Consider the following 26703-nt stretch of genomic DNA (forward strand, 5'->3'; position numbering starts at 1 on the left):
CCCCTCGATCCCTCCATTAGCTTAAACAGGGAAGCATCCATCTAACTGTAGGTACTGCTTGTCCTGAATGAGGGATGCATTATTTATCTCTCCGCGTTATTTTCACAGATTTCTGGAGAGAGTGGGGCAACGTAAAAGAAGAATATGAGAGAGAGAGAGAGAGAGAGAGAGAGAGAGAGAGAGAGAGGGAGAGAGAGAGCCTAGCAGTTATTTCTCTCTCTCTCTCTTGCTCACTCGCATATTCTACCCCACGTTACTTTGATTGACAGCCCAGCCTCTCCACTCTCCTTCTCCCCGACCTTCCTATTCTCCCTGCCTGCCTGAACGTTCCGCTGCCTCCCATTGGCTCGCTCAGAGGGGTCCTGCAGCTCAACTAGAAAGGCTTCCTAGGAAAGGGGGAGGGAGGCAGAAGGGGAGGTGACGCTTACCAGAGTCGCCTGCCATTGGTCTGATGTCATTGCCCCACGTTGGTTCCTAAGCAGATGATTGGCCCTACGCCCTCCTCCCTCTCGCTCGGGGCGGAGCCAAGAGGCTGGTTAGCTCGAGGAGTGTGAAACCGCGTGTTAATGTAACCAGCGCGGGCGGATACATTGTGTCCCGTTTATTGAGATCCTGCCGCCGCCGCCGCCGAGCTGGGCTGTGTGTCCTGCGGAGTTTTCTTATTACGTGCCGGTTTTGTCTCCATGGAAGAAAAATCGTTGCGATAATTTTGGGGAGGGGGGAGGAGAAGGTCTCGCCTTCTCCCCACCCCCGCCTGGATGGTTCCTCGAGGGATCTTGCAAAGAAGAACTTTGGCCCGGGGTTGAGCAAGAGAGAAAGAAAAGCAGCGGAAGGGAAACCAGAGGCCGCCGCGAGAAGTCCGCCCGGGATGCTTCTGCTCCAAATGGGGGGTTTCGTTTCGGGATTCTAACGTGGGGATCCTGGTCGAGGCGCTGCCGGGCCTAAGAAGACAGCCTCGGCACGACTCCGAGGGAGAAGCGGCTCTTGATTTGGAGACCGACTGCGGTGGGAAGAGTGGGTACCAGGAGGGAGAAGAGCGGCTGAAGTGTGGGGGGTGGGGTGTTTTTTCCGTGTAACTCTCAGGACTCTTTCTTCAGTCCGGCTCCTGTCTCGTAACCCTCCCTCTCCCTCGATTTCCTTCCTCGAGTCCCGCGCCCGATCTGGCCTGAATCGTTCTCCCGAGGCGAGGAGAGCGCGGCCTTTCGCAGGGGCGCTCCTCGGCTCTAGCCCCGCACCCCGATCGTCGGAAAAGAGCCCCTTTGACTTGTTTGGATTTTCTCCTCCGATCGACTCCAAAGCCACCGATCTTTCGGGTGGTTGGTTGGTTGTTTTGTTTGTTGGGTCTTTACTAAGTGCGTTTGGCGGCCGAGGAAAGGAAGGTTGTTATTTCCTGGAAGAAAAAAAAAGAAAATAAAAGAAACCCCCCCCCCCTCCAGGAAGCCCAAGGAGCGGCGACAACAACAACAACGGCGCGGCGAGGAAGGACCCATCCCGGACTGGCCATCTCTTGCGCTTGCTCGGGCAGATCCCCGGTGACTTTTCCTTTCCTCGCTCTCTCGAGCTAACAACAAAGGAAGCGGCTGGGCTGGGGCTGGAGGGAAGCCGCGTGGGGGTGGGGGTGGGGGGAGGATGAGCTTGCAGCTGAGCCAAGAAGCGGAGTAAGCGCCCTTCCCCGCTTTCCTCCCACCTGGCGTTTGCTCTGGAGCTTCCGCGGAATCTAAAGTTCAGGGGGTCGAGGCGAGGCGAGACCTGCGAAGGAGGAAAGCGGCGGCCAGAGCCATGTTTCCTCAGAGCCGGCATCCCGTAAGTGGCCTTCCCGTAAGCTTCCTCACCTCTTCCACCCTACCCCACCCCCCCGTCAACCCCCACCCGGTCCCCTTTTCCCGGGCAAAAAAGTAACGCGCGGGGTTCTTGGCTAAACGCAGGAAGTCCGAAAGTGTAATTGGCTCCTTCAGTTGGCCCTCTGCGAACTCTTGGAGGGCCGAAAACAGCTTTTTTTGGGGGAAGCGGTGTGTCTGTGTGTGGGCGGGCGGGCGAGGAAAGGCCTGGGAAACTTCTGCCTCGTCAGCTGGCCTGGCCGGGGTTGGTTTGAAAAGCCTCGCTTGGCTTTTTTTTTTTTTGGGGGGGGGGGACGACCGGCGGGCGGGGAGGAGGAGGGGGGGAGCGTCGGCGCGTGCGGCTTCCCCTTTTGTTTACTCGTAGCCCTGGCGGGGGCCGCTTCGCTTCCCTTTCCCCGGTTCAGGACCCAGCCTGTAAAGTCGAAGAGCGGCGGGTACTTTCTCCTCAAAGCCCGAATGCGAGACACCGCTGCTGCCATTTCCTGGAAGGAAGAGGACGTTGGAGGGAGCGCTCTCTTGCCCGCCAGTGGCGTGGCGGTGCTTTTTAAATGAAGAATATAGCAGCGAGTTCTGGATGGGGCATCCCTACAAAGGCGGTTTCGGTGGGGGGGGGGGTTCTGCCTTTGCCCTTGCCACGTGCTCTTTCTGAGCCAGGTGGCATTGTTCCCTCGGTAGCGGCGGCTGCAACTTCGTCTACCGTCTCAACAGTTTCCTCACAACCCCCCCTTCCTTTTCTTCCTGTGCCCCCTTCCTCCTTTCTTTCCTTCCTTCCTCTTCAGACGCCACACCAAGCTGCAGGACAGCCCTTCAAATTCACAATCCCGGAGTCTCTAGACCGAATCAAAGAGGAGTTCCAGTTTCTCCAAGCTCAGTATCACAGGTGAGAATGGCTCTGGTCAGCATAGAAAGGCATCGCCTTTCCCCCAACCCCACCCCCAATTGCACTTGGAGAAAGGAGGTTTCTTCTGGGATGAGATTTTCAAGGCTCCATAATGTGCTCCTTAGTATATATAGGGTGTGTTTTGCTTCTTCCAAATGTACTTAGTAGTTATGCCCAGGTGGTGGCGTGAGGAGGCAGTGAAAAGTCTGTCACTCACTCACTGAAGGTGAGTGTGCAAGCAGGCTGGTGGATCTGGCTATTGTTTTTATTTGTGTTAGGTTAATACAGTTTAGGTGTATGAGCTGCTCTCTTGCTACCTCCATCTTCCTATGTGCTTTCAGAGCTTTACAGGAACTGTCAATATTTGCTCTGGAAAGTTTTAAGAGACTGAGTTGACATTTGGTCAACCAGGGTTCCTGTCTTCATATTCCAGCATGCCAATGAAAAAAAATAAAAAATAAAAATAAAAAAACCTTATTTAACTGGGTTCCCACAGCTCCTGAGAGAATAGAGCATGCTAAGTAAAACATTTTTACAAAATAAAGTGTTTGCATGCTTATTTTGGCCATTGTTTGATCCTGTGTGTGTGGTCTACTTAGAATTATGTTTTATTTAGTTCAGTGAAAAATATTCCCAAGATAGCATGCATAAAAGTTCAGCAAAGTTTTCAAAAGCACAATTTGCAAACAAGAAATCAAGTTAGGGTTATTTACTAAAACATTAACTTGTACGTACATGTGAGTAAAATGCATGTCTAATAAAAATCTAAGGAACACATCTTTAAAGTAAACATGTTCCAGGGCCAGACGGTTAGTATATTATCTTGGTTTGGTTTGAACAAACAAACATACATATATAAAACTGAGCTCAGCTGTTATATAGCTCAAGCACACTGTGTACACAGCCTTAACTGCAAAGATCAAGCCTGTTCAAATAAGTAGTATTCAAACAGTAAAGTTTTTACAATTGTGTGAGAGAGAGCAGGAATTATGGTACACACCTACAAATACCCTTTAATCATAGCAGTAAAACTGAAAGGCTTTAATTATCTAAAGGATTTGGCTTGATGACCTTCAGGCTTTTATTTTTAGTTAATAGAATTAAAATCCCAATCCTAGAAGTAAATTTCCATTGGAAATAATTTGTAAATGAATTTGAAGCTTGGCAGCTTGATTTAGGTTATTTTACTTCAACTGAAAGCTATAAATTATGTTTGGGTCTAATTAAAAGTTTATGTAAACTACTATAAATTACAGTGCTGCATTATCACCAAGTAGTTTACATGATGGGCAAAAGCTATTTAGTTTGGTTATATTTGAAAAATTGATTTTGGGAAAATGCAAACTGAAGTATTTGCTAATAATTCATATGGATTTTTATAGAAATGTATTTTCTGAATCTTTCAAAGGAATGCTGGAATTCCTTTTTAGTACCTCTTTAAAAATATTTTCCCACTATATTAAATTATTTCTATATTACATAGGAACACTTTCATCTGTTTGATCTCCTCTGCATATTCAAATGTTGTCATCTATTAAAAGTGGGTTGCTAAACATCTCTGTATTTCTACTTTGAGACCCCAGAACAAAACAACAAACAATATGTAAATAAAAATCATATCTTAAATTCATATCTTAAAACAAATACATACCTTTATCTTTGTAGCCTTAAGTTGGAATGTGAGAAGCTTGCAAGTGAAAAGACAGAAATGCAAAGGCACTACGTTATGGTAAGTACAATCTTGTTTATGTGCTTTAGTAAAATGTAAAATCAGAGTTGGAAGAAAACATGAAAAATAGTCTAATCTAGACCCCTGGTAAGGGCATAGTATCCCTAACAACTGGTAGCTTCTGTTTAACTTCCTCCAGTAAAAGACTCAGGATCTCCCTTAGCAGCTTGCTCCATTGCTGAATATATTTTAGGACATTTACTGTTGTTCATTAAAATCAGCTTTACCACAGTTTTAATATATTGGTTTACTTCTGCTTGTTTGGAACAAGAGAAAATGGAAATTCTGGGCATGATAGAACCGCTGTTTTGTGTGTTATCTCTGTTTTAAATAAACTTTTCTCTGCTTTGTTCACAGTATTATGAAATGTCATATGGATTAAATATTGAAATGCACAAACAGGTAAGAAATTGTTGTTATTGAATTCTGTGTTAGTACAAAATTACATTACATGAATATCTAAAAGGTTGGAGAATTATAGAGAAAATTTCCCTATAAATTTCCATTTAGTTTTATAAATACTATCTTGGCCTTTGCTATTATATATGAGAGATGCTTAAAATTAAATATTTTCAAGGAAATAGTTTTCATGAAGAAAATTTGGGGTCGACACCTCCGTGAATTTGCCTAACCAGTATTTTATGTCTAGGCAGCATATGTTGATGGTTGCTCAAATCCAAGCCATTTAAAAAGCATGAAAAGATTAGTGACTTGGAAAGCATTCCTTATGACTGAGTTTGCAAGTTCCCATAAAATTCACACTTATGGCTGCTATAATGGTGAATAAAAAGAGTATTGAACTGGAACAAGGCACTAAGGACCTCATAAGAGAAAGAAAGCTAAATGATTGCTCAGCCCAAAGGACCTTCAATTGAGTAGTTATTGTCTGCCAAAGAAAGCATTAATGGCAGGGTGTAAATATTCTGTAGATATGCTGACATCCACTTTTTCATCAAGATGCTGGTACAATAAGTCTTTCAGAAATCGATGGCCTCTTAAAAAAAATTATCATTAGATGAAGTTGCACAGTTGGATACATTTCAAAGTGCAACAATACAATTCTTTCTTGATGTATATGTGCTATTTCATCTGAAACTCTTGTTTCATTAAATTAAGGAGCATGGCTGACCAGCTAAGGCAAAGTGAAGAAATTGATTCGTTCAGGTTTCACATCTTCAGTGTATTCAAAGGCTCCCATTAAGCAAGTGTGCTTGAATGCTGAATTCTGCTTTTGTAATTCTGAGCTCTTTGATTTGGGGGGAGTATGTGTAAAATCCATCAGATGCAAGAACCTTTGGTAATCCAGAATTACAGATTCCCTCAAAAGTAGATGCTTTTTAGATGTATAGGTAGTGCATTTGACATTTACATATTAAACATTTGGTTGCATAAATTAATGGCAGCTTTCAAGCCTTAACTAAATTGTTGAAATTTGGGTATTAAGAATTCCCATTTTTCCTTTCATACTTTTCTCTATTTGCTTTGAAAATAGTACTATTACATTGCACTAAAAACTGATGTTTTCCATTCCCCCTCCCCTGAAAATGTGTAGGCTGCCATTTGCTTAAAACTTACTAATAGCCTGTTCCAGATCACAGGTTTTTATGAGCTTAATTGGTCATACTTTTGTCCAACATTGTGACTAGCTTTAAAAATTTCTTCTTTAACAGCAAACCAAATGTGTAAATTGGAAACTGAAGTTGAGAACTGGATTTATTTAAAGATTAAACAAACAAAACTGAAAGAGCTTTGGAACTGAGAGTGTTATTTTAGTCTGTGCATTCGTGTACCAAATTTTATTTAGTCTGAATATGAAATTTATAAATAACATTTTCAGATACAATAAGCATTGTCTATATTATTTCTGTAAAAGGAAATTGCCAAAATAATATTTATATTTGGTAGAAATTTGCTATTTTTTATATGGTGTACAACAGAAGTAGCAATGATTTTACCATATACTTTTCATGTACGACACAGTTAACTATTTCTCTATCTTAACAATGTTGTTGAAAAAAGAAAATGAATTCATCTTGGAAAAAAGCATGTGTGTATGTGAGAATTTCATGATTTAAACATGAACAGTATGTTCTTAGGCATTTGCTGGAGAGTAATCATAATTCTTATTAAAACTGTTGATGTGTATCCCCCAGGGAGTAGCTAGGCTCCAATTGATGCTTTTTGCTGGCTGATCACCAGCCTGGCCTAAGTGCTCATTATGTTGTAGAGAGGGTCTTCAGAGCTCTCATTACATTTGACAGGAATTCTCTCTAGGGGGAAACTGGGCATTAGCTAGACTCCTGACAGGCTGAAATTATTCCTGTTTTATGGCTTATAACCAAATGCTTAGCAAGGCACCATCAGGAGACATAAAAGTCATCATAACTGACTTTTTTTAAATACAAAATGTAGTGATGGGAATTTTTTTCATCAATTGTAATGTCATAGATGCATGCATCTAATGTTATAAATGTGGAAAGATGCTTTCAGAGATCTATGACCCCTTCACTCCAAACTTTAGCAAAGGAAATTGCAGTAGCATGGCAAAATAATAACAAGAAAAAAGTCATGTTAATCTATGGGATTATTTTGCCCTTATTTCCATGGCTGTTATTTTGTGTTGGCAGTATTTTCCAAAAGTGAAAATCAACATTGGTTGAACAGGCTTCTACCTGCTTGGTAGGAACATAATTTGATGTAGGCAAGCTCTTTCTATTCCCTCTTTGCATGTCTTTTGCCTTTAAGCAAAGTGGATGGCATCCAGGAAATTATGTTTCGGATTCTGGCCATCTTTTGTAAAATTACGATGATTCTCTACTCATATTTTATTTCATTCTTTATTTAATATACCATTAGTTATTTGCATTTATCTAGTGTAACAGTCTGGGCAAGACCCCACTCAACCTCAGAGTTACTGGATAGCTTTGTATCAATCATTGTCTGTCGTGTCACCTCCCTCAAAGGATTGCTGGGGGAATAAAATGAGCTAGATATCCATATTAGCAGGATTTCCAGAAACATTGAGATTTAAAAAAAAATTCTTTGCATTTAGACCTGTTAGAGCAATGAGCTAAGGACCAGCATAACATCTCAGACAAAAAGCTGCTACCTGTAAATCAGTACTTTCTACTTATCACAATTATTTATTGGGTTGACTAATTGCACAATTTTCTTTGGCCTTTGATACAGTAGAAATTCTGTTTGTAGAATCCACCAAGGAGGAGAGCAAATTTCACTGATCTTCCCTTGTAGTAACTCTTATGTGGAAAAGTTCCTCTTCAATCTTTTGGAATGGATTATTTAGGGCATGAAACAAATGTGCTGGAACAGGTGTCAGCATGTAACTACCTTTATCTGATCTCACCCTAAAAAGGGGTCAGCCCTAGTTAGTTCTTGGATGAGAGAATGCTGTAATTCCAAATCTTTTTGAATAGATTGGGAAGTTAAAATAAAACAATAGAAGAGAATATCTATTGTTCAGGGTTGAACTATGAAGTCCTTGATGCTCTCTGAGCATCATGTTATTGATGGTTGTATCATTGCTTATTTGCTTGCAGATGTTTCCTTACCTGACTAGGTAACATATTTAGTGCTAGAAGAGAGTGTGGTTTCCCCACTTCCTTCTAACACTTGAAAATACTAACTACTTGGGCAACAAACTATCTGCAAGCAAACAACTAAGCTCTGAAAGCACTTATTTTTTAAAAATGCATTCCATTTGCAAACCACTTCTGTTATTTTCCAAAAGTACTGTGTGGATATAGCCATCAAGAGTTGAGTGCCTTGCAAGGTTATCTTTGCTTTGGTAAGACTAAGGGAGTAGGGAAAAAAAACCTCTACCTTCCTCATCAACGGGTTTGTCCTGGGAATTCTTTACTATTTGTGGGATCCCTGGATTCATCTTTTTTTTTTTTTAAGGACAAAAATAGAGAACCTGGGGTAGTGCAGGAAATGAAGCATTGCTTTAATTTAACCAGTAGTAAGCTTAATCCTTGATCTGACAAACAATTGTAGCAAGTGTTTTTTCCCTTTAGATTGCATATTTTGCTTATGTATATATGATTTTAAGCCTTTTGCTAGTTTATCATAGTACTTTCTTCCTTTTGTTTCTCTAATTGCATTTCAAAAACTATGCTGTTAGTCTAGGGCTGATACAGATCTTTCTAGGGAATTGCTTAAAGGTTATGAGTTTCATTTTTAAAAATACTTACTCATTATGGCAGTTAGGGTTAGCAATGATTACTGTGGTAAATTTGCTGCCAAGATACAGGGTTTCTTGGATATTAGTAGCTGCATGGGAAATGTTTTTTCTGTGTCATTTTCATCATTCCTGTCTGATGGCCTTCAGAGTAAACCAGAAAGTAAACCTTCTTGTGTGTTAAAACCCCAATTGTTTAGGGGTAAGGTTAGCCTTAGTTCAGTGGCAGTCAGCCAAATGAAGATTGATCACTGCTGAGCCCACAGACAGACTATATAAACTACTACAGTGTTTGAGTTCCTGCCATTCTAAAAGTGACAGGTGGGCCTTTGTCTCCTCTGAGGGGACAGCTATGATCTCTCTGACCTGCCTTCAGGCAAGCTTGTTACTTTGCCCTGCTGAGGTTTTCTGTTTGGCTTGCTGCCTTCTCGCTTCCAAATAATTACAACTTCAAAAATGGAGCATAGTGCTAACAGTGCCAGTCTTTTCTTTGAAGGAGCCACTCACAAAGCTGTCTGTGTTCAACAGCCGTATCTCCTGATGGTTGCTCGTGACATCGTAGGTAGTAGATAGCTTCAGACAATTCAGATATTTTCTTGATTTTGCACAGTTCTTTGAATAGGAGTGATCATGATATTGGACTAGTCTTCCTCCATGAACTTTTTAATGTGGCTTCATTAATTTAGATTGCAAATGGGAACTCAGATGAATTTGTGAAACTAATAACTTCTTTATAGCAAGTTAATGTCAGGCGCATAGAATTTTAAGTATTACCTTTTTAATGCATGGAAATGGTTTCGTGTGGAGTAGCATAAATCAAGGTATCTTTCTGAATTGTGATGCAATATATTCTCAAACCCAGAATTACCATCTCAGCAAAAGATTGGCTTTTTAAAAATAGATTTCCTTTTGCTTGGCTGCTTGTATTTCACTTATTGCTTTCTGACTTTCTCGGTATCTTGATTTTCTGTCATCAAGATATTAGGTGAACATATTTGAGCACTAATGAATTTTGTCATTGCCCCACACCCCAAAGGTCAGAGAAGCCTAGTGTTGGAAAAATACAAACCTACTCCTTCAGTTCTAATTTTTCTTCACATTTTTATCTTAAATTCCTGCCTTTTAGATATTTAATTCTTCATAGTATTTTGTATAATTTTTAGCCTATAAGACCACAATAAGACAATCCTTTACACTATTAATTTGTCACCGGCATTTGAAGCTTTTATATATTCATAGCAGAGATTTCTATCAGTACTCCTTACAAAATTTCAAATAAACTAAATGAAATGAAACACATCTTTGTTTGAAAAGAGGAAATTGTTGTAGTTGGATATGCTTCTTGAAACCACAGTTTGGAACATAGTTATTATATGCTAGTCAGCATGGCTATAGCATAATTATCTTAATTTTATCCAGGTTAATCAGAATAGCTCCCAAATTAAGCTGATTAAAAGTGATTCCAGTTAGGAGGTGCCTGATCTCTTGTGTAGCATGCTGCTTTTGGACTGGTGACATAAATTGTTGGACAGAAAATCAAGGAAAGTCCCCTGCCTTGTTTTTGGTCTTTTGATATCTTGTGTAAACAAGTAGTCAAAGTAGCTTATGGAATAAGGTGACCAGTCAGTGTATTGACAAGAACATACACAATAGGAAAAAAACTGCATTAAGAGACAAGCCATTGGGATTTGCAGTAAATATATTACTGAACACAAGTGAATTGCCAATACTGCTTGTTTAGCAGTTTGCAAGGGCAATGGCAGTATGGATTTTTGAATTAGAAGGGAGAAGGACTGTTCTTTCTCTGTGCTGGAACATCTAGTGGATGGTTAAGAAGAGAATTGATTTAAAGAACAAACTGCTGCAACTTCTGTTTTGAGCCATTTGAAAAGCTTTTGTGGATTACTGAATGAAAACAAAAGGGTAGTTTTCCATTTTCTGGAGGAACAGAGCAAAAAGGATTTTGTTTGTTGTCTGGCTAGGATGCTAAGCCTAAACAGATATGAAGTCCATCCCCAATCTACTACATGGAATTCTTTGGATTTTCTGCTTAGATTAAATAGAGGTAGTCTAAATTAACAAATTAATTTTCACTTTGCCAGGAAAACCCACACAAACAAACCAAAAGTGCACATGATACTGCTCCCTCCCTCCCTTGCAACTTTGTCCTATATGTATTTACTCAAAACTAAATTAATCGAGTTTCTATTTAACACTTGATAAAGATACTTAAGATACTTTCACAGATCTATATTTAATATGACCTCTTACAGCATAAAAGATATGGTTCATGTATAGCCATAAAATGAGGCAGTAAATGTGCTTTATTAGAATTCAGTATAGAACGATCGCTATCCCTTTTGTACAGCCAAAGTAAGATGACCTGCAAATCACCTTTGTGGTTTTCAAACGTGTTTACACATGTAGGAAATGAATGTCCATAACAAGGCGATGGCGATGATTTATTCCATTTTGATATTCTAACCGTTATAACTAATATTACAATTGACTTAATTGAAAACCACAGCAAGTACCCATGGTTGTGGTCCATCAGTTCAGGTTTAAACTATAGTATACTTCATGTAGTGTCATTCTAAATTTGGATTCCCCACTTAACTGGTTTTCAAACCACAGTGATAACTTGCAAGCAACTCTGCCCTTGCTGTTAATGGGAAGAGACAGAAGTTGTGTCTGGTACTCTGTGAGGCGAGTTTACCATTTAACCATTTCCTTCTTAAGTGGATGTGCAATCAACGTCAAAGAGATAGTAGCCTCATGCTGCTTTTATTAATCTCAAGTGCTGCACCTTTACACCGGGTGTCTGTGTGTGTGCAGTTCACACATTCTTCTCTAAAATTGGGCGATAAAATATTTTATATTTAAATATGTAATCAGACTTTGCATGAAACAATAGTGGATATTTGTTTATGCAAAAGTTTATGTATTGGCCTACTTTCAAGAATGATATCAGTAGAGTAAAATACTTCGCAATTTAGGGGTTTTTTTCCATTAAAAATTCTTGTCTTTAACATCAGTAGCAATATCTCATATAAATGAATGTTAAAGTTGCTTAGTAAAAGACTAGAAAAGATACTATGTACCATGTGTTAAGAATAGAGAAAATTGTTCTCTTAATTATTTCCTATGCTTTTTTCAAGAAAAGACAAGCCAGCATATATGCAGTTATTTATAATAGAGAAATGTATATGATCAACCCCCCCCCCCCCAAAAAAAATCCCATGTTGCTCTTTAAGGATTTGGAAGGCATTGGCATGTATTTATATGTGACTTGACTTGATTCACTGAATCAGTGAAGCTGTTCTGATAACAGAATGTGCAGAACTATGGTATTTAGTAAAAATGTTAACAGTCTTATCCACTAACCGGTTAAGAGAATGAAATCTCCTTCAGTCAAATTACATGTCAACTTCTTGCGAATAAAAAATATGAATCCTTAGAAAGACGTGAATGGCCTTTTGAATTTAGTACCCACTTGCATTGTTGCTGCCCAAAACATGTAGGTTTTGTTTCTGATATATCAAGATCTGTATCGTATGCATATTTGATTTTTTTTAAACATGGAGGCATGATATATTGTAGAATGATAACATAGCAATCATTTTTAAAGTGCATGCACGGTTCTATTGGATATAAGGTTGCTAGAACTGAAGTGATGCACTGTTTTACTAATATTTGTAGACAGTCATTGATCAAAGCTCATCTAGTTTATGTGTATGCACGCACATGCCTCTTTATCAATCTGAATTTAATCTGTTTGATTATGGCTTCACAACTCTTTCTGTTGATTGCAATATTAATGGTGACAACACTGATAACTTGAAATATACTGGGAGGCCACCTTCACGACTTCTTTGTGTAATGGTTAATATGGCTGTAAATAGGAGATGAATGTGGCTACTTTTCTAAGTCTATTACTCAGGAGGCCTGTAAACATGATTGGCTGTTACAATTCTAGCAGAATCATTCGATTTGAGAGCAATAGAGAGATAAGGTATCCAATTACCCAAATGATTTGCAGGGCTAGCCGGTGTTGTCATGGAGATGTGAGTTGGAACAAATTAAATTTTAAGCAATAAAAATAATCTTAAAGCACGTCTGGGAACAAGAACATTTGGCAATGGCACTTACCTGAATTGAATCTTAGTTTGACATGCTGTTGCTTGACATTGATATACTGTGGGGGCTTAATCCTCCAGATATGGCACAGAGCCTCTTAATACGTTGCTGTCATGGCCAAAATAAGAAAACAGCCTTTTTTACCAACTGGCACCTTCCAGAGGTGAAGGATTTCAGTTTCCATCATCCTAGCCAGCACATTAGCTTTAAAAATATGGTGTTTAATAATGCACGCTATTGTGAGATAGCTGAATGCAGCAAAAGTTGTACAGATAGTCCTTGATTTATGGCCACAAATGAGACCAAAATTTCTGATGCTAAGCAAGACAGTTGTTAAGTATGAGTTTTGCCCTATTTTATGACCTTTCTTGCCACAGTTATGAATTTAGTAACACGGTTGCTGCAGTTGGGAAGTTAGTGAATCTTGCTAAGTAAATCGTGCTTCCCCATTGACTTTGCTTGTCAGAAGGTCACAAAAGGTGATCACATGACCTTGGGACACTGCAACCGTAATAAATATGAGCCACTTGCCAAACGTCCAAATTTTGATCACATGACCAGGCTTATATTGCAACAGTCGTAAATGTGAAAAATGATCATGTCACCTTTTCCAGTGCAGTTGTAACGTTGAATGGTCACTAAATGAACGGTTGTAAACCGAGGACTTAAATAATTGAAATTGCAGCGACTTCATATGTCTGACTATTTAACATTTTGATTTTAAATGTGTGACAACTTTTCATACAGCTCTTTAAAGGCAAGCAAGTTATGATGGCCATTATAACCTTGATTATATCCTTTGGACTTTTTGTTATGTTGGCTTTTTCAGGTTATCTTGAAGACTCATTTTTTTTTCCCTGAGCAAATGAAACCTTTTAAAAAAGAAGGTATGCTGCACAAAATAACTTCCACTGTCAGTTTCACTTACTGTCTTTGTGCAAGACTCTTTTGTCCTGCAAGTCACTCTTGTGGAAGGCTGCAAATTGGATGCTTTCTGCCCTCCCTGGCAAAGTGAAGGTATCTCTAAGCCATTTTGTTAACAATTTACAGATGTAAGGAAAGTAACTTCTGAGAGAAGGACATACTTCAAGTGATAAATAACAATCTAAATGTGTTTTTGAGTCAGAGAAGCCTACTTTCCCCCTTATTAACGCTATATCAAACCGATTCGTGCCTTACAACATAGATTTAAAAAGAACCCTGTAAAAAGCTTTCATCCTTATATGGGTTAGACAGATGGAGACAAAAATTGGACTGAGGTCAAGCCATTTGCAGCATACTCGCAGTCTTCGATTTTCCTTACCACAGATCATCTCAAATGATTCGGTAATGACCAAAAGGGCAGCCTTGACCTTTATTCCCTGGTGGATTACTGTTACACTGTATATAAATGGCAAGAACATTTTGCTCATTCAGATGGAGTTTTCAGCACTATTTTGTTGAAATCTCTATAGCACCAATGCAGGGATTTGAACACAGTTGGTTGCTTGTTTTGTGGAAAAGCTAAATATATAGTTTCAGTTTCAGTTAGGTGATCATACTGTCCTTTTGAAAGGTTTTTTTTCCCCCTGCCCCAGAAACTTGAGGAGTTATGCTTTTTTGTTAAAAAAAAAAGTTTTTTTTAAAAAATATTGATAGTAAATGAATTTGGCAGAAGTTTGTATTTTAATTCTTACTACTAATGCTTAAATATTTCCTTTCTCATGTTTGCAACATTTAATTTTTCCATAATAGTTTTTCTTCCCTTATTTTGGCAAATGGTTTTCTATGGATTTTTTTTTTAATATCCTTGATGACATATTTCAAAATTATAATGCATGGATTTCTAGAGGATAAAGCATGTTATTTATTTGGTTGTCTAGGTTGTAGGATGATTTTTAAATAAGAATGTCTTAAGTCCACAGTGAGTAATAGCTGGATAACTAGCTAAGTCCAAAAGTTTGTTTTGGCCAATGTATATAATAAATGAGAGCTAATAATTGCTCATCATAAATAATATAAGAACAATAATAGGGCCAGAATAGATTACAATTGTGTCTATGGTTGAAATTCTATTGCTCTGATAGTCAGAAAAAAGACTTAAAATTGTCTAGGTTTGCTTTGAATTTGAACGATACAGGAAATAGAAGTAATGTAGATAAGATTTGTGTTTTCCTCTTTGTGGTTGCTTTTTCACAGTTCCCATACCATGCAAAAATTCACTCAAACAGTGCAGCATATTGTATAAGAATGTATTCAGCCTAGGGTTGCTCAGTACAAAATGTATTTTGTTTCTAGAATGTCCATTGTAATGTTCTGTTGAAATATTACAAGTCGTCTGCTCTTCCATTGGAACAAAGTCATTCAAAGTGTTGAATATTCCACAATAGGAAACCATTACTACTCGGGGCCAGCTATTGCTGCCTTGTTCTTTTACTCCAGCTGCATGGGGTACATGGTGCTTGTTAATGTTGGAAACGGGGAGACTTGAGTTCTAGTCCCACTTTAGGCAAAATGCAGCTGGGTGACCTTGGCTTGTCATTCTCTCTCAGCCTTAGGAAGAAGGCAATGGCAAACCACTTCAGAAAAACCTTGCCAAGAAAATTGCAGGGACTTCTCCAGGCATTCTCCAAGAATTGGACATGATTGAAGGGAAGGAAAAAAAAATTCCGATGTGCCTTAAATTATCTCAATTTTTCTTTAGGCACTTGTTACTTATTTTTATACCGTCTACATGCTTGTTGTCTGCCAAAGAGTGATGAAAATCAACTTCGTTGTTCCTTCCACAAATTTTTGCCTGCACAATGTGGAAAAAAGGCCTGATATTGATTAATTGTGTGAATATTATTAGCCATTTTGGTCTAGTGGTTAATGCACCAGGCTAGAAACCAGGCGACTTGAGTTCTAGTCTTGCTTTCAGCATGACAGCCTACTGGGTGACTTTGGGCTAATCATTGTCTCTCAGCCCAACCCAGCTCACAGAGTTGCTATGTGTGGCCCCTTGAGCTATAAAAATAATAAAGGGTTAAAAAATTAAAATACAAGAACATTATTGTAAGATGCGAGAATATATAACTATATATTTATATATTCTTATATATATATATAATTCAATCAACCAACTAACCAAACCCACCTTGCATTAGTAAGCTAGATTTATACAACCTCAACATCATAAGCAACACTTTTATGTGAAGCAAAGTAGTGAGTGCACAAAATGTGCGTGATGTTTTACATTACTTGCTTGTTTTAAAAAAACAGAAGCAGAACAAGCACAACACTTGGAGAACTCATACAACCACCCACTTGAATTTTTAACTTCTCCCTAGCATGAGGGGAAAAAAAGCAATAATTTACTAGGCAGTCAAGCAGCTACAAGCAGTTTTCTCCTGTCTGACCATGTGTTTAATTGCTTTTCTCCACTCAACACTCCACTCCCACATCACCTTATTCAATCTAAAGCAATAGCAGCAAAGATACAACTGGTCCCTGCTGTAGTATTGGCTATGCTGGATGAAAAAAAAGCAGCCACAAAACAACAGTCCAATTACGATGCTATGAGCAACTGGAACATTCAAAACTATGCATCTCAAAACAGCCAAGGTTATTATTATGCAAATTCTGCTATTTGCATAAAAATAACGGGGGGATGATGGAAAATGCATGTTTTGTTTCATGATTAGAGCCTGCTTTCCTACCCATACGATACCCAAAGTGGCAAACAATTAAAAAACGTGGGAGTGCTGCTGTTGATTTTAATCCAAGGCAGACTGAGTTTTCCACTGGGGTTTCATGTCTAGGATACACAGTTCATGCGACTTCTAGATTGGCTTTTCTGGAAATGGCATGATAATGACAAGCATGTCACAAGGCTGTCAGGATTTTTCAGGGCTCTATAATCCAAATAGCTACAGGAACCACTTCAGTTTAAGAGGACCTTAAGAGTTACATTAATCATAAAAAAGATGCTGTCAGATTGAACCAAGTACACGTTCTAACAGTGGACATATTAGAGCTGCATTGAATTTTCATGAGATTCATTATTTTTCTGCGAAAGGTGTCATTTCGGTAGGTGTAATAAAGTTTACATGTCTTTCCTTTCACTCTGTCCCTTATTTATGTACGTGTGTGTGTGTGTGTGTTCTTGTTTCCTCAATTTGCTGCCACTTGGAGATGGTGGAAGATAGTTCTTGACAGCGGGAGATATATATTCCTTTCCTGTGGGAGCTGCCCTCTGTGCACAGAGTGAGATAATGTTTTGGAATGACATTTCTGGCTGACTAACTTCATGTGGATTCTTTGAACAGCATCATTGTCAGTAGGAGGCACGTGGGAACATCTGTCTTGTTTGTCTCAACAGTGAGGGTATAGTCCCACCTCCTTGATAGCTGTTCTGCAAGCAGCTTTTGCCAAAGGTGTTGAAAACTATCAAATATTTACAGATAACTCTTCTGTATATAACAGAACCTAATTTAACAGTAGTGTATGAATTTGTTAATTATTTGTGCACCGGATAGCCAAATATATTTTTTTCAGAATATGGAGAAACAAAAGCATGAAATATTTGCTTTATTGTTCAGTAGGAAGTAAGAGAAGAGGATGATAGATGTTATACATCATAATAAAAATAATTGCTTTTAAATGTATTTGTCACCTAACTCCCAGGAACTCTATACATCTTTAGTTTAGTGAAATTACAGATGTCATTTGTAATTATGCAATGAAGAAAGATTTTTAATTTATTCTGAGATGCATTAAAAATTAATATTACAGACTACTTCCACATAAGGATTTCTTCTATAAGAACTAATTGGTGAGATGAATTTTTGAGGATTTGAATAGAATATTTAGTTTAATTTTTCCCATCTAACAAAGAACAATGAGGATGGTGCCTTTTGAAGTCAGGAAACTGGATTGCCTTTCAGATAACAAAGCATTGCTTCTCACAAAAAAGTAGCTGAAAGTAAAAGCTTTCAGTGATATCCTGTTTAATTAACGTGATGAAATTGCATTTTCTAAGACATCTAGCTTTTTATACATCTCTAATTTGTATTTGAATTGTGGGAAGCACTTACTCCTTTTCTCCTGCCCCAAAATATTATTTTAATCACATCATGGATAACCTCTGAAAAGGTCTGGCATTTTTCTGGGCTGAAACACAGCTACACCTTTTTATCAAATAGAATCTACAGTTGTTAAACTTACAAGGACAGTTTGGTGACTGACAGGAAAATAAAATTCAGATAAATAAAAATGGGAGGTTACAAGCAAATAGGAAAATATCGGTTCATATATTTCATCCGGGATTTATTGTTTTTATTCATATGCCACAGTAAAGAGATTTGGAGTGAATACTAGAGTGGTAATCCCAGTTGCAGTAATTACTTAAGACAATTGAAGTCCTTGCAACTTTCCAGTTCTAAATAGACTAAATCCAACTCTTTTAACATAGAATGGAGTTTTCAATATTCCTGTATAGAAATCTGGGAGAATACTTATAGCAATAACATGTAGACTTAGTTACTGCTTCGCAGTGCTTTCCAGCTCTCTCTAAGCTGTTTACAGAGTCAGCATATTGCCCCCAACAATCTGGGTCCTCATTTTACCAACCTTGGAAGGATCCACCCCACCCCACCCCTGGCTTAACAACAACAACAAAAACTTGAGACAACATCGGGAAGATAAAGAAGTACTGGTTTCAAACTTATTTTTTAACTACTTGGAGATAAAATTAGACCAACGTTCTGCAATATAGGAGCCTAAGCAAAAGTACAAGCTTATTCTTCCTTTTTGCTGATTTCTTATCAACTGCCACTTGTTAGGCCAGAAACTAGATGACACAGCAACAGTTATTGTGCATGGATTTTTTTTTTTAAAAAAGGTGTAAAATATTTCATTCTTAACACTACAGTCCTTATGCTTGGAAAAAGTGGCCTAATTTGTGATTTATTTATTTATTTATTTTTGCTATTTCCCAGTTCCATCTATTTTATTACATTTTTGCTAATGGAGAACTCAGAAGCATTCACGCCTTTTTTGGTCATTCTAACAAAGGCATCACTCAAGGATAAGTTTGGAAACTTGTTAACTTTCTGTGCTAATAGACTGAGCAAACATTTCCTGCTCTAGGTCATGGTGCCTTATGATTTTTGGTACACAGGCTCTCAATAGGGTGATTATTTATCTAAGCTTCCAGTTTGTACAAGGAAATTCCTTAATTTTATTGTTGCTTTTAAATTTTGAATGAGAATTCACTTTTAATGGGGAAAAAATGACCCATGGAAACTGCTGTGTTAAGAAACAATGTATTAAATTCTTCTGGGGAGAAAAAGCTCGAGTATCATACATTTTAATCTCGGTTAAATATGTGTTGCTTCTGTAGAAAGAAGAGAAAGAAAAGAAAATCTCTGATCAAACATTTACAGAATTTGAAGCAGGCATTTTTGAAACTGTTCAAGCACCTGCCTTTTCCCCCCTTAATCACTCAGTTCAGTATGAAATGTTGACAAAATGACAAATAACAACACTTGAAGCTGACTGTGCTTCAGATCAAAACACTTTAAGTTAGTAAAAAAAAAAATACACATACCTCCCACAGAATGCAAACAATTTCAGTCTCAACTTTATCTTTCCCCCATCATGTTTATGATGCTTTAGAAAGGAGGGCACTGATTGAGTCTGGAGCCCCAGCAAGCTTGTCATTTACAAATAAATCAAAAGGTCATCATTGCCATAGCAAAGGACTAATAACTGGGGTTGCTGTTGTGCTCTTTGATAGGCCCCACACTCAAGCCTGCTATTAAAAATGAATGCATTCAAGAGGCCTTACATTAAGAACATAAACAATTAAGGGTACTTGAGGGGCTTTCACGCCAGGCACCAGCCTTGCAAATCTGCTTTGGTGGTGAGCAAAGAGAATACGGGCAATTAGTGTTGATGTATCTGCTGTCTGCAAGGGATGGTTTCTTTCATCCCACATTGTTTTTAACTGTCCTCTGTATTTTCAGATCAGAAATCTAACGATAAGCTGTGTCAAGCTAGCTACGACAGCTCAGAATTAATGAATATTACATGAACCTGAGGGGCTGTGTCAGGCATTTCAGAGATTTAATGTCATCTATATTGCATATTCCTAAAGCATATCTTATAGCTTATATTTTTGATTGATTGACTGGTTTGGGGCTATTCATCCCCCACCCTTTTTTTAAAGGTTGGATTCTGGCCTCATGAGTATTTCTTAGGCCTTTTTTTAATGCTGCAAGCTTATCTTCATTTAATATCTGAAGCTCTCATTACTAGTTGTGGAACATTTCAAAGATTGAGTTCTTACTCAAAAAACTGAAAGGATAGCATAAATTAAACTTGAGTGTCGATCTTTGTAGCTCACAGATGGATTGAATGAAAGACTTCGTGTCAGTGCCTTACAATCATATATAGTGCAGTATTGACAAATATAGATATTCTCCAGTTCATTTAGTGACCATTCAAAGTTACAATAGCACTAGAAAAAGTGACTTATGACTGTTTCTTACACTTAGAACAACTGTTGCCGCATCCCCATGATTACACAATCAAAATTTGGATACTTGGCAACTGTTTCATATTTATGATGGTTGCAACGTTCAAGGGCCATGTGGACACCTTTTGCAATCTTCTGACAAGCAAAGTCACTGGGGAAACCAGATTTACTTAACAACCATGTTACTAGCTTAACAACTGCAGTGATTCATTTAACAACTCTGGCAAGAAGATCGTAAATAGGGCAAAATTCACTTAACAGATGTTTCATTTATGGCAGGGATGCAGGATGCCCTTATCAGATATCCTGCATCTCTGCCATAAATATCACAAGATACTAAGCATAGATTGTTATAAAGTACCTACTTGGACATTAGTTTGTGAGAATATCTACTTGTGACTTATTTCTCCTTTTCAGCACTCGGAAGACTTCAAATAATAAAAAAAGGGGGAGGAATAATAGATTTATCAATCTCATGCTGGGCTTGAATTGATGATTTATTTGTTAATGACAATGTAGTAATAATATATTTGTTTAAATATATGTGGAGCTGTAGCAGATGTTCTTTCCGTTTAATTACATATTCTAGATATTTGATGTAATATTGGGGTACTTCACATTTTTATAACATTTGTCTTTCACATGAACTTGTAAACTAAAATATAATGTGTGTGTTTTAATCCAAATATTTACTTTTCTCTATAGACTGAAATTGCCAAGAGATTGAATACAATCTGTGCACAAGTCATCCCATTTTTGTCTCAAGAAGTAAGTACAAATGTTCAGCTGTTTAAAGTGAAATTATGTTGCATCTTTGTTTGCAAATTAGTTCTTAAAATGTTAATTTTATCAAAATTCAGAAGAATGAGGAACATCTGTTGTAGCTGAAGTATGCAGGCCCCCTGTTAATTTGGTCTAGCAGATGAGATGAGATACACCAACTGTATAACTGGTGAAATAGCTCAACCACAAAATTATTCTTTCCAACACAGGAGGAGGCAGTCTAAAAAGATTATCAAGATTTTTTTTAATGCTAGCATTAGCTTAGCAGCTGCTAGTCTAGCCATTTGTTAAATCCTCTGTAAATAAAAATGATAGTATTTAATAGCAGACTAAACTTTTTGAGTGGCATTTGCAAACCCAAAAAACATCTAAGAATTGGTTGAAATTCTTAAAGCCCTTTTACGTTTCATTTGAAACATTAAAGTCTAAGAAAGCAGAAGTCTAACAAAAGTCTAAGAGGCCTGAGTTGTAATCTGTGTTAAATTTCTTGACAAACATTTATTAGCATTTATGTAGCAACTTCTGTAGGATTGTGCCATGAGACACTGTAAAACATAGAAGTGAATTTTGGGGAGTAGGAAAACCTGGTTACTGGCACAGATGTAAATTGTATTGTGTATGGGAGAACCTGGTGACTAAGTTGATACCACGACATTGGCGGAATGCTTATTAACACAACACGAATAGGCCAGATATACTGCCCTAATGCTTTGTCACACACACTTTCCTAGCTTACAATTGGCACCCAGGAGTGCCTTGAACGATGACTCCCCAATGAGATAGTGTTAAGGCAAAGGTTGAGGTGACCAACATCAGCCAATAGTATGGTTTAGCACAGTATGCTCAACAGAAGCCTTACATATCAGCTTTGGAAGAAGGTTAACTTGCAAATAAACAATAGTTAAAGCTATGTGTTTATGTATGGTGAAAGGAAGTTGCGTCTTGGTTTGCTAGTTTGAAATATACCTACTGCTTAATTTAAAAAAATGCCTTTTTCTCCTGCTTAAATCTGAAATAGCGGTTGTTCTGATAATAGACATTTATTTGTCCTTCCAGCATCAACAACAAGTGGCTCAAGCAGTGGAACGTGCCAAACAAGTGACCATGGCTGAGCTGAATGCCATCATCGGGGTACGTGGCCTTCCAGGTCTACCTCCTACAGTGTGTATAACCAGCTTTCCTTTTTTATTGCTTTTGGCAGTTTTGATGTTTTAATTTTTAATATGTAATATCTTTGATAATTAATGGCTACATTTTAAGTATTTATTTTCTTGGCACCTATGCATTTTTAAACTGGTAGCATTGTTAAAAGCTTAATTTATTGCTTTATCCTATATATCGGGGATACCCACCCTTGGCAACTTAAAGACTTATGGACTTCAATTCCCAGAATTCCCCAGCCAGCCATGGAGAATTCTGGGAATTGAACTCCACAAGTCTTTAAATTGCCAATGTTTGACATCCCTGTTATATATTACAGACCTATATTTTATATATGGAATGTTTCTGGATTGTAAATTAATGTTTGGAGTGGGTATGTCACAGGTTAGAAAAAAGAAACCAAACTGATTAGGACTGATACATTTTGTAGGGATTAACAGACTTTCTTGGTATCTGAGTAATTGGATAATCTGAATATCTACATTTACCAAAAATAAATAAATAAATAACCGTAGCATGTTATAAAAGTAAAGTTATTTTGTTCACATTTATAAGTGGAGAAAATGATTGGGTGAAAAGTTTAAGAAATGTTTATTTCTGCTTTTGCTTAACTATATCATCTGTATCATCCCAATTAATATACTATAGTAATACTAATGTCATAGTTATGTCCCAAAATTACATGACAAGTTCTTTTAAATACAAATAAAAATAGTTATCTAAACTGTTCCTCTTGACATTATACAAAAAAATGAGAAAGGATATCAGACAATCTTAAGGTTTGCTAGAATTTAGTATACCTGTCACATTCATAGAAAGTTTAACCTCATGGGAAAATAATCTGCTAATATATGAAAACAAGTAGATAAATCACTTTATATTTATGGGCATCGTGCACCAGACATTTTGCTTGTCATATACATTAATTTTATAATGCTGAAGACATATCACTTGTATTTCCATCCTATTGCTTCTGTAGTGGGCAAAAGAACTTGAAACAAGTCGTCCTCCTTCTGATTTTTATTCATGTGCGAGTACTATGAGAGATTCAAATTATTCATTTACTAGTTTATGTTAATTGCTTGTGAGAAGATGCCCTGCTGGTCTTTATAGTTCCCTCAGACACTTTGTAATGATAATTAGACATGCTGCTGTATGGATTAACAGTGCAATAGTCCAGTGACATGTTCAAACAATAGCACCGGTTAATCCATCTGTGCTTAAAATTACATCCCAACTGGAGATGGGGGAACTCCCCCCATCCCCACAAGACCTAAGGAGGATTAAAAGATGATCCTCTGCTTGAAAACTCTGCTTTAATCAATTTCTGAATTGTAGATCTGTGGTAAACTATTGGCAGTCAATTAGGTGAAATAAACTGAGAGAATGACCTTCATTTCCTTTTAATAGCCATTCCTCCCTGCAAGTGTCAGTAGATTTTCAACTTAAATTTTATTCAGGCAGCCTTATTACATGCCACAGATTAGCTTTGCATAAACACACCTCCCCTTTAAACTAGGTCCTTGTTCCTCCTGCTTGCTCTATCCAGTCAACTACCTTTTCTCCAAAGTCTTTATTTGTCTTCATGACCCATGACTTGTCCCTATGATGTCTTTACTTGGAATTTAGTTCAGAAGTTCAATTGGGTATTTTCTATGTGTGCAAGTGTGTTTAGCTGACACAGCTCAAAATAGCTTTTAAAATAAATTGGAAATGTTTATATTGGACAATGAATATTTTGTGGAGCATCTGGTTTATATCTTTGTACGCTGCTACCTTTTCCTTAAGCGCCCATCAGCCAAGAGAACAATATTGCAATCATTTACAGACTACCTCCAGTTGAATGCCTTCAGCACAAACTTGTGTATTTTTAAAGGAACAAGACTACCATCCATTCATTTAATACGCTGATTTCATTTTAAGTGAAACAACAGCATTTTTTTTTAAAAAAAAGACTGCAAATTGAGGTTCGCCTCATATGCAGTGAACTCCTCCTGAAAAATAATTGCATACTCCTTAGCAAGAAAATAAGAGTTGCCCTGTCAAATTGGACCAATTTAGTCCAGCATTTTTTCAATATGATAAAATGCTGGACTAAATCAGAATAGGGTGATCACAGACAGGAGACTGAAGTTTGCCTCCCTGCATATGTTATTTAGAGAGATGCAACCCAGCCTTGCACAGCTGATCTAACAATTGTGTTATAATCCAAAAAGTGTTGTGCAACTGCAGTCTCACTTTACACATAGATATTGGTCCGGCAAGAGATCATCTCTTCCACTGCACATTTGTATACACAAATAATTATTCTGTGCTGCACAATAAGTTTCATGCTCTGGCATATGCTTGATTTGTTTGAAAGGGGTTGGGTGCACTCTGCAAAATTGGAGTAGCATAAAATTGGGCTGACAATTCACTGGCCCTTTGCTCCTCTTCATTGAACATTCACTGTGTCAGCCTGTGTCCCTAGAGGGGAGGAAGCATCAGGAGTCGGTCTGTTCTTACAAGCAGCAGCTGCACTAAAGTAAACGCCAGCTCAGTTTAATAGCAGCTGTCAGTATTGTTCAGAGACCCAACTTAGTATAAAGAACAATAGTGGAGGCCATGCTCTTAAACTGCAGTGTCTTTCAGGCTAATAAAAGAAATAGTAATTTAACGGTTTAGACATCTATTGTGAGCCTGAAACATCATGAGTCTCTTCAAAATGCAAATCATCTGCTGAATTCTCCAACATTAGAAGCACAAATCAAGTAGCCAGTGGCTAAGCAAGGCCCAAGAAATTTGAGTTGCATGAAAGTAGAAGCAGTAGAGAGGCAACAAATTGAGGGAAAAGTTGAGTATATTCCTAATAAGTGGAAATAGTTAAGATCCATGTTTTTAGTGATGCTTAATGAGATTTAGTGTTTTTTTAAAGAGCTTTATTGCTTGACATTGAAAACAATTGCTTCTAAATGGTGCCCTTACTTCTTTGTTGGGAATGCCCTTCTACCTCTAGACCTGTATTCCATTTGGCACAAGAATTAAGGCACAGGTAGGTGTGAGGAAGATGTGTTGGGAAACATTCAGTTACGAAATTGGGGGGCTGGAGGAGTTTGCTCTCATAAAACCTGTAAACTAGATCTGGAGCTGTTTTAATCCTGATAGAACAAATTCTAACAACCCCTTAAACACCCTCCCTCCCCCAAATGTAACACTCTTGAAAAGTGTCCAGGTTCCTTTTTCAGAAGTCTGATCCAGTATGGTTGCCCATCTGCAAGTTTATGCAGTTAGGTAGTTGAGATTGTATAGTGTTTATTTGAAGATAGGGCCAAAGGTTCATAGGCAGAATACCTTCACATACATTACACACATTTGGTTTGAAAGCTAATTAGATTGAAAAGTCTAATTTTAAATATTACAAAGTGAACTAGCAAAATGGCAAGTGAAGCAATCATTCTCTTCCTATTTCAATGTTCCAAATGTGGTGATAAATATTTTCTTGGCGTGGACATTTAAATAGATTTCTTAGTAAAGTTTTAAGAGATTAGAGTAAGAGGAAAATATAGTCAGCGGTTAGGAAAATTAAAGGAAGTTTGTATTAAAATCATAATTGGGCCACACTGATAGATAATTAGATCACTTTAGGAGATTGATACAGATTTGCAGATTTTTTAAAGATGAACTGTACAAATACATCTTAAAGAGTATTTTTTGGGTCCACAAGACATTGTGGATATTTTAGTTGAGGTGAAAAAGAATTTAATACTTTAATGATTGAAGAGTTTCCTCTTACCCTTTTGAGGTGTGCTGTTCGTGCTACTATGAAAAGTATCAGTTGGATTGATGGTATTGGTGAGACAGATTGAGTTGTTGGCATCTAAAGGGCTTTGTGCCATTGCATGAGGTGATTGACTAAAGGATTAGCAAACCACTGGATTATTTTTCCTTTCCTTGGCTGTGGTATCTTTGAGACGGTAGTGTGTGAAGCTTAAGAGGATGAGGTTAACCTCTTGAGGGTTTATTATGAGCCTGCAGTTAATCTTCAGAGCCCCTATAAATTACTAGAATATATCTTTTCCTGTAAAATAGAAATATGGAGGCAAAAATTTGCTGCTGCAGCTTCTTATTGCAGAGGTTTTGGAATCATTGTTTGCAATTTTGACTTTACTTTTGGGGTGGATGGGGAGAAGGGGCCACTGAAGAGATAAAATGTCAAAAGACTTTTAAAGAAGGTTGGGGGAAAAGGTTTAATAGTATTTTCTCCAGCCTGATGTTCAAATGTTTTAGGCTGCAACTACCTAATCCACAACCCACCAAATCTCTAGCTGTTAAAGTTAGAGTTATTTTGGGGTGAAGTAGTGGGAAAAATCAGCAAGATGATGGATGGAGCATTGGGATACATAACTCATTCCTTTTGCTCATGTGTCACACATTCCAGCTGCCATTTCCCTCCCACTCCCCACACTGCTGGTTAATACTGATTGAAGATTACAAGAATTG

The 26703-nt window shown here is 37.8% G+C and overlaps 1 protein-coding gene across 4 annotated transcripts in view; it reads left to right on the forward strand.

The window, feature by feature from the left end:
- The first annotated feature begins 527 nt into the window (after nt 1-527).
- Nucleotides 528-26703, forward strand: part of TLE1 (TLE family member 1, transcriptional corepressor) — a 74432-nt gene continuing 48256 nt past the window's right edge. For 2 of the 4 annotated variants that reach the window (XM_034410174.3, XM_034410177.3), the window contains exons 1-6: nt 551-1803; nt 2618-2718; nt 4384-4447; nt 4805-4849; nt 20986-21048; nt 22120-22224. In XM_034410174.3, coding sequence (XP_034266065.1) covers nt 1780-1803; nt 2618-2718; nt 4384-4447; nt 4805-4849; nt 20986-21048; nt 22120-22224 — 402 coding nt within the window. In that variant the 5' untranslated portion in view covers nt 551-1779. Of the gene's footprint in view, nt 1804-2617; nt 2719-4383; nt 4448-4804; nt 4850-20985; nt 21049-22119; nt 22225-26703 lie in introns of all 4 variants that reach the window. The other 2 variants (XM_034410178.3, XM_087886095.1) reach the window with 2 other exon arrangements.

Source organism: Pantherophis guttatus, chromosome 2, assembly GCF_059756535.1.
Source record: "Pantherophis guttatus breed Tessera chromosome 2, ASM5975653v1, whole genome shotgun sequence".
NCBI classification, from domain to species: Eukaryota; Metazoa; Chordata; class Lepidosauria; order Squamata; family Colubridae; genus Pantherophis; species Pantherophis guttatus.